At 30.5% G+C, this 14,349-nt stretch overlaps 2 protein-coding genes across 2 annotated transcripts; one reads left to right on the top strand and one right to left on the bottom strand.

The window, feature by feature from the left end:
• The first annotated feature begins 7,169 nt into the window (after positions 1-7,169).
• Positions 7,170-10,305, top strand: LOC103849851 (inositol oxygenase 4). Its single transcript, XM_009126565.3, has 11 exons — positions 7,170-7,412; positions 7,690-7,807; positions 7,904-7,985; positions 8,261-8,465; positions 8,792-8,851; positions 8,941-8,993; positions 9,142-9,264; positions 9,460-9,529; positions 9,627-9,705; positions 9,797-9,878; positions 10,008-10,305. The coding sequence occupies exons 1-11, from the start codon at positions 7,382-7,384 to the stop codon at positions 10,032-10,034; spliced, it is 930 nt and encodes a 309-aa protein (XP_009124813.1). The 5' UTR covers positions 7,170-7,381; the 3' UTR covers positions 10,035-10,305.
• A 603-nt stretch (positions 10,306-10,908) lies between these two features.
• LOC103849852 (cytosolic sulfotransferase 3) lies at positions 10,909-13,844 on the bottom strand. Its single transcript, XM_009126566.3, has one exon. It carries the CDS (start codon positions 12,057-12,059, stop codon positions 11,070-11,072), a length of 990 nt encoding a protein of 329 aa, XP_009124814.1. The 5' UTR covers positions 12,060-13,844; the 3' UTR covers positions 10,909-11,069.
• Between the last annotated feature and the right edge of the window lie 505 nt (positions 13,845-14,349).

The raw sequence follows: 14,349 nt of genomic DNA on the forward strand, positions 1-14,349 counted from the left end.
CGTCTGGACTTCCTGGAAGTCATCTGGACTTCATGGAAGTCTTCTGACGAAGTCTCCCTTTTATAATAGATCTGAGCGTTTTGGTAAGTTTTTATGTTTGATTTTTCTTCATTTGGTAACTTCTTGTTGTATAAAGTTCTTACTTTTTTCCCAAACGAATACTCTCCAAACCCACTCTAATCTCTTTGACTCGAAAATATCAAACTTTATATGAATTTTTCAGTTTTGTCTCATGTCTTTCTTACTAATCTATCTTTTTTGCAGGTTTTTAATCAGATGGTACTCATCTTCCACTCATTTAAAGGTAGATTTATTAATTTTAGATATGTATTTTTGTGTGTTCTATAAAAGTAGATTTATCTAATCTTCCACTCATTTTTTCTGTTTTTAAGCCATTTGAACGTTTTTGGATATGCAGGTTTTTCAGATCTGGATTTGATATGCAAGTTTTTCAGATTTGGAAGACTTCTGGGACGACTTACCTGTTAGTCGTCTAAAATATAATGCACTAGACGACTTCCAGGAAGTCTTCCAGACTACTTCCACTTCAGTCGTATGGACTACCTGGAAGTCGTCTGGACCTCCTAAAAGTCGTCTGGACTTCCTGAAAGTCTTCTGACAAAGTCTTCTTCCATATCAAGTGGAGTACAATCTTGTCTTTGTAGAGGAATGATCTATAATAGTTTTGTTTGTGGTCTGTTTTGTGAATTACATGTCTACTCTTTTAGTTGTGAATTTTTTGTAAAATCAGTAATAATGTTTTCCAAGATGTAATACATGTGCTAACAATGTGTTTACACATTTACAAATCAATGAAATAATAGACTCCAGTAGCCTTTTTCTTATCTTTGGATCTCTCATATGCAATAATAAACTCCAATGGCTTTTTTCTCATCTTAATAAACAAGAATGTTGGTAGCTTTATATTGATACAACATTTTAAGAAGCATTTTAACCCTTCTTCCAACTCATAACAATAATCATCATTATTGTCTATAACAATAATACTTAAGAGATGGAAACAAATAATAGTAACTAGTCAAAGCATATCATATTTTTTATAAGTTTGCATATCATATTTTTTACTTAGTCAAATTTAGTAAAACTATGGGAGAGAACATATTTTGTAAATATGAGTTTTACATATCTTGAAGTTACTTATCATTCTTAAAAATACAAGTTATTCAAAAACTAACGCAGAAGACTTAAAAACTAGCGGAGAAGACTTCTACTGAAGTCTTCTCGGATCAGTTAGAAACTTTAATTAATGTGAATGATGGTAACCTCATAAATATCACCAATTAAGTTATAAATTTCATTCAGTAGTCCAAATATTCATTAATAAACATGAATTAACAAGAAAATGTTAAAAAGTCTTTATAGTTTTAGAGAAAATGCAAGTTTATTAAATATTGACGCAGACGACTTCAATCTAAGTATTCCAGATGACTAAAATATAAGTCGTCTGGTCAACGTAGAGGTTATTTTTGCAATTAACTTTGAAATCTGTTATTTGAGACGACTGAAAAATAAGTCGTCTACTTTTGTTTGGTTAAAAAAAAAACTCCAAAAAAGCTAGACGACTTACATTTCAGTCGTCATAGGTTAGTTTTGTATTTGACTGGATTATTTCAGAAGTTTGACTTTCCTGGACGACTTACATTTCAGTCGTCTCGTGACACTACAAGAAAACAGCGACATACTGAGGGAAAATATCGTCGGTATGTCGTCGGAATAACGCTATTCCGACGACATACCGACGAAAAAAGTCCTCGGAAATAACTCCTCGGAATTTCATTTTTCCTCGGAAATTCCTCGGAAATTTCCGACGGAATTCCGAGGAAACGAATTTCCGAGGAAATTCCGAGGACCACAAGTTCGTCGGAATTTCCTCGGAATATTCCGAGGAAGATGTTGTCGGAATATCCCGAGGGATACACTTCCTCGGAATATTTCCAAAATTAAAAAAAAATATAAATTTATTTTTTAAATTGAAATTCGAAAATATAAAACTAAAATTGAAATAGAAAATATATTTAAAATACAAAAAAATAAAATAGTTTTATAAATAAAAAAAATGTTTTATAAATACAAAATTAGTTATAATAAATATAAATATTTTTATAAATATGAAATCATCTTTTTATAAATACAAAATAGTTTTTATAAATACAAAAAAACTAAAATAGTTTTTATAAATAAAAAAATGTTTTATAAATACAAAATTAGTTATAATAAATATAAATATTTTTATAAATATGAAATCATCTTTTTATAAATACAAAATAGTTTTTATAAATACAAAAAATAATAAAATAGTGTTTATAAATCAAAAAAATGTTTTATAAATACAAAATTAGTTTTAATAAATATAAATATTTTTATAAATATGAAATCATCTTTTTATACATACAAAATAGTTTTTATAAATACAAAAAATAATAAAATAGTGTTTATAATAAAAAAAATGTTTTATAAATACAAAATTAGTTTTAATAAATATAAAATAGTATAAAAATTAAAAAATAGTTTAAATAAATCACAAAAAAAGTTAATAATTACAAAAAATAGTTTTAAAAATATTTAAAATGTTAAATAATTACAAAAAATAGTTTTCATAATATTCAAAATGTTTAATAAATATAGAAATTTATATTTTATATATAAAATACATAAAACGTTTTATAACCACAAAAAAATGATTTTAAATATTATATATATGATTTTTAATCTTAAAAAAAGTTTTATAGATTTTAAAAATGTTTAATAAATATATAAATGAATTTAAAATGCAAAAAATAGATTTTATATACAAAAAACGTTTTCAATATATATATATAATTACAAATTCGATTTTTATAACCACAAAATTAATAAAAACTAAAAAAAAAAATTCAAATCAAGTGATACAAATCAAATCTACCATTCACCCTAACAAAATCTATAAATCTACCATTCACCCTAACAAAATCTATAAATCTCATTCCAAAATCATCAAATCTACTTAAAAACCATACAAATCTAACCTAAAAGAGTGGGATAGGGTTCATACATGAGGATTAGGGTGGAAATCGCGAGGGAGAAGAGAGAAAGCGCCGCAAATCGCAAGGGAGAAGAGAGGAGTCGACGAAATCGCAGGAGAAAGAGAGATTGCGGCGGAGAGAAATGGGGAAGAAGGTCGGGCTCGACCTAATAAAATGAGGGGTCCGACGGAAATTATCCGTCGGAATTTCCTCGGAAATATTTACTATATCCGTCGGAATTTCCTCGGAAATCATTAATTCAATTTTCGCGAAATATTTGGCGGCTTGGTTTACCCGGTTAAATGAAAATATTCCGAGGAACCAGGTTTCCTCGGAATTTCCTCGAAATTTACCGAGGAAATTCCGAGGAACCAGGGTTTGGGGTTTCAAAACATCGATTATTTTCGCCGTATTTCATTTCTTATACAATTATAATGCATACCATTGAGGATTCTTTGTATAGATGATCATAAACCATGAAATAACAAAATTTCAAAAATAATTGTAAGTATTCTCTTTACCGTTTGTTAAAGTGTATAAGTGTTTCTCTTATGTTGTATGGTTTTCGTTTATGCAATCGTAAAAGTGTTTGTTATTGGGTAAAACACCAAAGTTTGACTTCATAATCTGGTTAAGACACTTAATGAAGGTTATCTACGTGTTATTCAATCCGTAAAACGTTGTTTTCGGTTTAAAACCCCAAGTTCCTCGGAATTTCCTCGGAATTTTCCGAGGGAATTCCGAGGAAAACTCTATCGTCGTCGGAATTTCCTCGGAAAAGTCCGAGGAAATTCCGAGGAACCAGGTTTCCTCGGAATTTCCTCGGAATTTACCGAGGAAATTCCGAGGAACCAGGGTTTGGGGTTTCAAAACATCGATTATTTTCGCCGTATTTCATTTCTTATACAATTATAATGCATACCATTGAGGATTCTTTGTATAGATGATCATAAACCATGAAATAACAAAATTTCAAAAATAATTGTAAGTATTCTCTTTACCGTTTGTTAAAGTGTATAAGTGTTTCTCTTATGTTGTATGGTTTTCGTTCATGCAATCGTAAAAGTGTTTGTTATTGGGTAAAACACCAAAGTTTGACTTCATAATCTGGTTAAGACACTTAATGAAGGTTATATACGTGTTATTCAATCCGTAAAACGTTGTTTTCGGTTTAAAACCCCAAGTTCCTCGGAATTTCCTCGGAATTTTCCGAGGGAATTCCGAGGAAAACTCTATCGTCGTCGGAATTTCCTCGGAAAATTCCGAGGAAAAGGAATGTATAATCAAATCTCTAAATCGACAAGATCTATTCCGAGGAAATTCCGAGGAAAACCTTTCTGCCCTCGGAATTTCTTCGGAATTTTTAAAATCCCCCCAACGGCTCTCTAACGTCTATAATATTTCCTCGGAATTCATCGGTTTTTTCCTAGGAATACTATTTTCCTCGGTATTCCGTCGGAATATTCCGACGAACTGAATTTTCCTCGGTATTCCGTCGGAATATTCCGACGAACTGAATTTTCCTCGGAATTCCGTCGGTATATTCCGAGGAAATTCCGAGAAAGCCAAATTTTGTGTTTCCTCGGAATGGCCTCGGAAATTCCTCGGTATATTCCGAGGAATTCATTTTCCGTCGGAACGTCCGTCAGAATACCGCTGTTTTCTTGTAGTGTGAAAATTAAAATATCAATATTTTTTTTAAATTAGACGACTTACAATTAAGTCGTCATAGGTTAGTTTTGCAATTAACTCACCAATCATACCTTTAATTGGTGAGTTAACTTACTTAGCACACATAAGGCTTCTCCAAGCACACAAAATCTCAAACGAAAGTGATCCACCCATAATCGTTAGCTTCTATGACTTTATGAACCATAAAAAATGTAAAATCAAAATCTTCGGTTTTTTTAGCTCAATGTGGAGAGAAAGTGAGATATATGTTGTGTTTAGTTCATAAGAATGGAAAAAGAAGAAGGGTAACTCGATTTTGGGAGCATTAAGAGCTTTAAATTGGTTGTTCATGGTGGTTAGGGTATTGATGACAATGACAATCATGTAATTACTTGAAGATGATGATGGTGAGAGAGTAAAACTATCATTTTCGAAAAAAAAAAAATTTGATGTTATTTTCGTGAATTATATGAACTTGTAGGGTGAATAGGGCAAAACCAATTTTCAAAAAAAGGGAGGTTAGTTTTGTGTTTGACTTTAAGTTGTAGGTCAATTCTGCAAAAAGCCCTAAGATTTTTTAATATATAATTTAAATTATTGATTTTTTTTAATATAATTATCAAAATTCGATTATGATTTTTTTTTAAACAGTTGTTATATGCAGCTGGCTAAATATTAAGTTGTGATTCAAAATTTAAACTAAATTGATAAAATTAATATAAATTATTATTGTATAACTATAAAAGGTTATTGTGTAAATATATATTCTATATATGATATTTAATCACTAAATGTAAAATTTATATTTATATTTATATGTTATACATAATCTTTACATAAGAATTATAATATTCTAGTAGTTTATATGCCTATATTGTAAATATACCATTATATAATTAGTAGAGTGAAAGAAAGAGAAAAAAATTTCAAAGCACTTAAACTAGTGCTCTAGGAAAATGGATGTGCAAAGTGGTATATTGTAGAGTGAGTTCATTATGGCTGTAGGTTTTAAAAAATAAATAACAACTTGCTTGCTTTAGTTTTGGTGTTGTGGAAAGAAATGAGGTTGTGCACATTATCCACAGCTCTCTCCAATTATCTTCATAGGGTCTGATTGGTTACTCATGTAGCTTTAGATATTTTGCTTAGAATGTAAGTTGTAGTTTTTTGTGCTGTAGCTTTAGATTTTTTTGTTGTAGAATCTAAGCCGTAGGTTTTGAATTGTAGATTAAGATTTTTTAATATATAATTTAAATTATAGATTTTTTAATATAATTATCAAAATTCGATTATGATTTTTTTTAAACAGTTATATGCAGCTGGCTAAATATTAAGTTGTGATTCAAAATTTAAACTAAATTGATAAAGTTGATATAAATTATTATTGTATAACTATAAAAGGTTATTGTGTAAAAATATATTCCATATATTATATTTAATCACTAAATGTAAAATTTATATTTATATGTTAAACATAATCTTTACATAATAATTATAATATTCTAGTAGTTTATATGCCTATATTGTAAATATACCATTATATAATTTGTCAAAAGAAAGAAAAAAAATTCTCAAAGCACTTAAACTAGTGCTCTAGGAAAATGGCTGTGCAAAGTCGTATATTGTAGAGTGAGTTCATTATGGCTGTAGGTTTCAAAAAATAAATAACAGCTTGCTTGCTTTAGTTTTGGTGTTGTGGAAAAAAATGAAGTTGTGCACATCATCCACAGCTCTATCCAATCATCCTCGTATATATATCTCTAGACTAAATTTTGGCTGCATCTAAGGCCGCAAATTAAATGCCAAAACAGAGAAAATGCAATACCCATACCCTAACCACTAAACCAATATATATCTTTTACACCGAAATCAACCGATTCACTTCTCAATTTTTATTTTATTTTTGTAAACCATCATATTTTCGTATAGACAAACGGGTTGAGAGACGAGACCCCTAAAGGCTAAATAAACAGATGAGATATTTTTATGTTGACGTAAAGTTAACACAAATATATTTGAATTACATGTTGAAGGTAGGTGATGAGTAGATATTTCGTCATGCATGTGTGGAAAAGCACATCTATAGAATTGAGATAACATATTAATATAGGCCACGTAATGCTGAGTCAATCCCAGCTTTGTATTAACGGTGCATTGACTTGTACAAGGCTACAAATCAAGCTTTCATACTTTTGAGGACAAAACTCATTCATATTTTCAGGTTAAGGACACCTCTTTGTTATCGGAAATTCAATCAATCTAGCAAAAATATCGGAAACTATAGAAAGTTATCTAAAATAACTAAAAACACACTGAAAATAGTAATTACAAACCAGTCAAAACTTCCAAAAATTGCATCAGAAAATCTTATCCCGGATTTTTTTTATTATCCTAGATTGTTTTTTTGTCGTAAACCTCAGATAAAACAAACAGTACAAGAAATATATATATATAAAAAGCCGTTTCTAAATTGGACAAATATAAAAAAAGATTTGTTTCAAGAAATACATAATTTGTTAACGAGGACTTAGATTTCCTCCTAATATCAAGGAGAGCAATTGTCTCCTGATTCAATCTACCACTATAAATAACATACATTAACCTCGTAAAGTTTTCATCGCAAAAGATTAAGATCAAAGCAAAACCAGCTTTTTTTTCTCTGCATTATTTCTCACCGTTCTTGGAAGATGACAATCTCTATTGATAAGCCGATGTTTGGTAAGGAACTATTCCCCTAGGTTCTTAAATTTTCCAGATTCCCTAGCAATACAATGATAGCTTATGTTTCCTTCAAATATCAATGAGAGCTTATGTCAAAACCAAATAGTTTTTCCTGAGTAAAACAACGATTTTATAGGAGTCTTTTTCATAGAAATTTCAGCTAATAACAACAATATTATTTCGGCTTTTTGGGAAGAACAATGTATCTTCGTCTCTTTTTTTTTCTAAATCCTCAAGAAATTATAATGTATATATTTACCTTTGTTCCAAGTAGAGGAAGTTTCTGCATTCCAGAAGAAGAGCGAGAACAATACCCGAGACTTAACAATGGCCAGCGAACACGATGAAGCGTTCTTGGCGCCTGAGATGAATGCATTCGGCCGTCAATTCAGGTTTCTTTTTTTCTTTTCTTCACCCATCTATATAGAGTGGTACTCTCTATATACGTTGACCTGATCGATATGCATGCATTGGTTTTGCGGTCGCAGGAACTACGATGCTGAGAATGAGAGGCAGAAGAGCGTCGAAGAGTTTTACAGATTACAACACATTAACCAGACCGTCGATTTTGTAAGAGTCTCCAAACTAATTAGGGTTTATGAGACATCTACAATGCCCGCCCTAATTAATGGCGTTATAAACATTTTAGATCAATTTTAATATTTGTTTCAACAATTTAGAGGTCATAGACAATTTGTTTCAACAATTTAGAGGTCATGCACACTATGTATATTAGCTTTTAAAAATTTGGATGGCCAAGCCGAATGTTTCATCCGCGTCTAAAACCAATCATGGACATCTTATTAAAGCTATGTAACTTATATTCAAATTTAATGTATTTGTAGGTGAAGAAAATGAGGGCAGAATATGGAAAATTAGATAAAATGGTGATGAGCATTTGGGAATGTTGTGAGCTCCTTAACGATGTGGTGGACGAGAGTGATCCAGATCTCGACGAGCCTCAGATCCAGCATTTGCTTCAATCCGCGGAAGCTATCCGCAAAGATTATCCTAACGAAGAATGGCTTCATCTAACCGCTCTTATCCATGGTAAATTTGTTAACACTCTTTTTTTATGAATAATAAATATATATATATATATATATAATATGGCTTATAATTATGGAAATCTAGAAAATGATATGTTGAAAGTTTCAAAGTTTCTTCGGTTTTGATTTGGTTTCAGTCTTTCAGATCAGTTCTGATCTTTAAATGATGTTTTAGTTGTTAGGAACATTTCAGTTAAAGATAATTTTGATATCAAACTGATCCTTTGTTATTTTTTCCGTTTTAACTTTATTTGATTTTATCCAATTATTTTGGATACACCTAATTGTGGTTTAGAATGATTCATCACATGAGTATTGAATTTTCAGATCTTGGGAAGGTTATTACACTTCCACAATTCGGAGGACTCCCTCAATGGGCTACTGTTGGTAATTTAAGAATTTGTGATTAATGTTTAAATTGTCTTTATTATATCTAATGAAACTAATTGTTTTCTCGCTTTGACAAAATCATGCAGGTGACACATTTCCTGTTGGGTGTGCATTTGATGAATCTAACGTACATCACAAGGTAAATAAATAGTTGATTCAATCTCATTATAAAAAGATTATCATAGAGAAGTGTATAAAGTTGTGAAAACAAATTCATATACACAAAATAGTGACTAAATAATATTTAACTGATCTAAAACATTTTTATTTTACTTGTTTTACACCAGTATTTTTCGGAAAATCCTGATTTTCACAACCAAGCCTACAACACCAAATCTGGTATTTACACAGAAGGATGTGGCTTAAACAACGTCATGATGTCATGGGGCCATGACGACTACATGTATCTGGTAATTGTTTTTGCTTGATTTATATAATTTATATTTTATATATCAAATATTTTCCAAATATTAAATTGATTTTATTTTCAATAACTTGAATGATAGTTTATTTGTTAACTATTATATGTTCGAACCCAATTATAAAGTGACTAATAATTAACTAATATAGTATGTATTAATAATGGTTAACTATTTTATTCCTAGGTGGCTAAGGAGAATGGAAGCACCTTACCGTCAGCCGGACAGTTCATAATTCGATATCACTCATTTTACCGTAAGTATTTCGACTTCTTAATGATTTTAGATAACATTATAAATTAATATTTAAGAATAGTAAGTTCTTGTTTAGTTAATTAATTATATATCTACAGCATTGCACACGGCTGGAGAATACACACACCTTATGAACGAGGAAGACAAAGAGAACCTCAAGTGGCTACACGTTTTCAAGTAACTACATTTCTAAAACACAATTAACTAACTGAGTCGTAATCATAACTACAACCTCTAAGTTGCTATATATTATTGTTATTATATACAGCAAGTACGACTTGTACAGCAAGAGCAAAGTTCATGTTGATGTCGAGAAGGTCAAGCCTTACTACATGTCCCTTATAAGAAAAGTGAGTATATACTGCATATTGTTATACAAAAAAAAAAGTAATTATACAGGAAGAATTGTTTGAAAGCACATGTATATATTTCTTGAGTTTTCAACTTATTATTCTTTACTTTATTTTGAAAATTTACAGTATTTTCCGGAGAACTTGAGGTGGTGAAAATGTGGAGATGAAAAAAAAAAGCTGGCTATGAAGTAATTAGTCCTGTGATTCACTTACAAATGTTAACACATTGTCGAGTTAATGTGAATCTACGGCATAATTGTATTATATATTACATATATATCTTATGTTAATTATTTTCAGGTCGTCTCTAAATGTAATCACAATCATCCATAGCGAGTAAGAGTATGTACGCTGTGGTTGATATATAAGATCTGAGATTGATTTATAAGATAAATAATAAAATTTATTTATATTTTAAAGTAAATATATATACACGACTGGTGAACTCATTTTAGTCAAGATTAGACAAATCATATGTTTACAATATTGGAGTTTTTTGTTTTGTTTAAATGTTAACAATATTGGAGTTTATGAGTGGAAATGCATAAACATGCCATATATGACCACTCAAAATCAAAATAAACACTAATACATGTATTTTAATAGTAATCCGAAACATCATGCTTTCTCTCTTCTGAGTCAACACAACAGCAGTTACAAAAAAAAGGCAGCAAACATGTGTTACATGCACAGAGGAAAATATTTGATACCCTTCTTTTTGTAACGGATGTTGAGTAGAAGAGGAGAAAAAAACATGATGTTTAAGATTACTATTTAAAGAATATTTTCTTTTTGATACCCTTTTTTTTGCAGCATTCTCATTACCGGCGTATGAATACATACATAATGAATGAAAGGAAGCATTAGGGAACACAAGTTGAGATGCTGGGGGCTATTTAAACAATTTAAAAATAGTTTTGATATATTTTTTCATACAGATTTGGGAGCCAACGTTTATGTAAATTCTTTTGTAAAATTTGAAGGTATAGATTAATGTTTCATTTGTTATTTCCAAGACAGTCTTGAGTCTTGACTATAGAAATGTACTTTTTATTAAAGAACACAAACAACACCCAGGGGAAGAAACACACACACACAAACTACACATGACATAACTCAGAATTCCAAAGCATGAAGCATACATAAGAACAAACTACTTTATAATTACAATGCATTTTAGAACATAGCTCAGAACTTGAGACCCGAATCTTTGAGTTTCTCCTCCATGATCATGTCCATTTTGTTCCCCATTTCTGGAGTTAGATAATTCTTCCAGTCACCGACTATCCCTTTACGAAAATGGTTCTTGTGATCAATGCCATCGACTGATTCTCCGGTCATGTTAACCTCCAAACTTCTCAGCTTAGACAGAGAGCACATCTCCAAGATCTCATCCACACATCCATTTTTTTCTTCTTCCTCGGAAAAGGGACAACCCAAGAACTCTGCAAGCTTCTTGAGCTGACTATGAGGATCTGTTTTCACTTCATCGTACTTCATAAACAGAACATGCTTAGGGTTTTCCAAGCTAGCTTTCCAATAACTCAGGATATGATCCCAAAAGGGACCAAACAAGGCAACCCCGCTGCAGAAGGACTCGAACATAGACTCGAGAATGTTTCTGTCCTCTTCTTTGTTCAGGCACCTGCAAATGAAACGCCAACGTGACACCATACAATCCTTAGCATCCCTGCAAATGTACACTACCTTGCAAGGAGAGTATTTGAGAGCTTCTTGAAGAGTATGGAACGGCATGTGAGTAGAGAACACCCTTTGAGATGACGATGAGATCTTGGTCAAGTCCGGTTTGTGGGTGTCGCGATACAGATGCATCTCAAGAATTGGTATGAGGTCATGAGGGTTGTTGGATAAAAGAGGATGATCATCACCAGAAGAAGGGTTCTCCGATCTCTGGAAGAGGGCCACAGTGAGTGCCTTGATCCATAAGGTACCGGATTTAGGGAAAGATGCGATGATGATATCAGTGTCTTGAGGCTGAAGACCTCTCTGGACATTGAGGATACCTTGGAGGAAGTTGTAGTAATACCAAGTACCTTGGTATTTGCAGAGGTTTAGACCGAGGTATGGTTCATCTGAAGGAAGAGAAGAGATTAGAGTCTTTGTTTCTGAGGTTAAATCTTCTTCTCTCAAGTTAATCCATAACTCTTTCTTCTCCATTTTTTCTTTTGTCTTTTTTGGCTGACTTTTGCTTGGTTACAATTTGTGTGTTTTCTTCAAACTCCTAGCACTGCTATTTATATTGAAAACCTTTGTATACTACCGATAGAGAAATATTTAGGAGACATCAAGTTAAAAGATTGATCCCATATCTTATTTACACATCATTATATAAAATATACTTTATATAATAAGATATACATTTCTCTTAAATATTATCTTACTATAACCTTAATAACATAACATTAAGATAATTTATATATATATATAGATATATATATATATATATAGATATATATATATATATATTTAATATATATATATATATATCATCTTTACAATTTTATGAATTTTTCCAGTTTTTTTCTTTTTTTCTTATTATGTAACTCAAATATTTTAACAAATTATTTAATAGTTCATAATTTTTTTGTGAATCATCATCTAATTACAAATCTCTTTTTTGGTGATGACAAATTATCATCTACAAATATATCATATTATTAAATATTTAAATCTGAAATTAAAATTTTCATATATATATATATATATATATGTTTAAATGAATAAGAAATATCATTTATTAATTTAAATCATTTATATATAATAAAATAAATTTACATGAATATGAAAAGTCAATTTTTCAAAATTTTAATCTACATACTAAAATTTTGTTTTATATGCCATATTATTAAGTATTTAAATCTGAAATCTAAATTTTCATATAAATATGTTTAAGTGAATATGAAATATAATTTGTTATATTCAGTCATCTAAACTATTAAAACAGGAGTACATTTTGTACTTAACCCTGAGTTTTCCTCAATATTTACCGCTTTATGCCATTTACATTCAATAAACTGTCGTTTTTAAATTTTCCTTAACCACCCTATATTAATTGACATCACTTAACCTTAAATAAGTTTTACAGACGGTGGCTTAAATGTCTTCTTCTCCGTTTTTCTTTTTGTTCCATGAACATTTTTTTTCTCCATTCTTCCAAGTCTTCTTCTTCATTCTTTTACACTCTTTGCTTGATGGATTCAAGTCGAGGAGAAGGCTAGATAGGAGTTTTGTGGAATTGAGTTATTTCTTTCTTTGTCGTGGTTGTTTGTGGTTTCATATTGGTTGGGTTCCATTGCAAGTCAAGACGTCAGTGGATTTTCACTAAGCTCCGGTGTGGTTTCGTAAGTTGCAGCGGGAGTGACCGATTGAGATTTGAGAATGAATCACGATTTGTCTGGAGTGAGGTGGCTCAGGAGATTGCGGCTGCGTTGGTTAGGAGAAGGCCACGAGTTCGGTTAACTAGGTTTTCTTAATTTGCATCCGGTTTTGTACGTTAGTTTTTTCTGATTTTATCCATAAAATTATTAACCAATTCTGGTTTGGTAACCGAACCGAACGTATATGGATTATCTTTTAATAGTAAATATTAATCGCTCCTCCATATTTACTGTAAGCTACATTGGATTTGTCAACATGTATGTATGTTTAGAAGCTATTAGTTTTGATCGATATGGTTTGACTTATCTACCAACGAATTAACTATTATAAAGTTATAAACCAGGTCGGTTTTACCAAAATACATTAGAATCAATTATTATTTTTTCCTAAAAGAATCAATTCTGTTTATGTAGTGCAATATATGTTGTTCAACTGATATATGCATAACTTTCTGTTAGTGTATAATTTATATGTATTACAATGACTTATTCTTGGGTTCACCCCCTAAGGTGAACCTCTAGGTTCACCAACCAATAGGATTGTTTTATTTTATATTCGATATTTTAAAAAAAAAAAACAAAATATTGTCAAATTATATTATGTTTTTAAAATTAAAAGGTAAAAATAAAAAAAGTAAAAATTAGTAGTAATTACAAAAAAAAATATTTCAACGTCGTCAGCATAACATTAAACTTTAAACCCTAAATCCTAATCTCTAAACCCTTAATCATAAATCCTAAACCCTTGGATAAACCCTAAACTCTAGGATAAATCCTAAATTCTAAATCACTATACACTAAAACACTCAAGGGTTTAGGGTTTAGGGTTTTAGTGTTTTTTTATTTAGAGTTTAGGATTTATCCAAGGGTTTAAGGTTTACCCAAGGGTTTAGGGTTTACCCAAGGGTTTAGGGTTTAGGATTTAGGGTTTAGGGTTTACCCAAGGGTTTAGGGTTTAGGATTTAGGGTTTAGGGATTAGGATTTAGGGTTTAGAGTTTTGTTGACAACGTTAAAAATATATATTTCTTTTAATTCTTTTTTATGTAACTATTATCTTTTTTATTTTAAA

This window comes from Brassica rapa, chromosome A03, assembly GCF_000309985.2.
Source record: "Brassica rapa cultivar Chiifu-401-42 chromosome A03, CAAS_Brap_v3.01, whole genome shotgun sequence".
Taxonomy (NCBI): Eukaryota; Viridiplantae; Streptophyta; class Magnoliopsida; order Brassicales; family Brassicaceae; genus Brassica; species Brassica rapa.

Bases quoted from the DNA above. Each gene is read 5' to 3' on its own strand.
- LOC103849851 (XM_009126565.3), top strand. From the start codon at position 7,382: ATGACAATCTCTATTGATAAGCCGATGTTTG. The intron at 7,413-7,689 runs GTAAGGAACTAT...TGTTCCAAGTAG, and splicing joins TATTGATAAGCCGATGTTTG to AGGAAGTTTCTGCATTCCAG. The intron at 9,530-9,626 runs GTAAGTATTTCG...ATATATCTACAG, and splicing joins TCGATATCACTCATTTTACC to CATTGCACACGGCTGGAGAA.
- LOC103849852 (XM_009126566.3), bottom strand. From the start codon at position 12,059: ATGGAGAAGAAAGAGTTATGGATTAACTTGAGAGAAGAAGATTTAACC.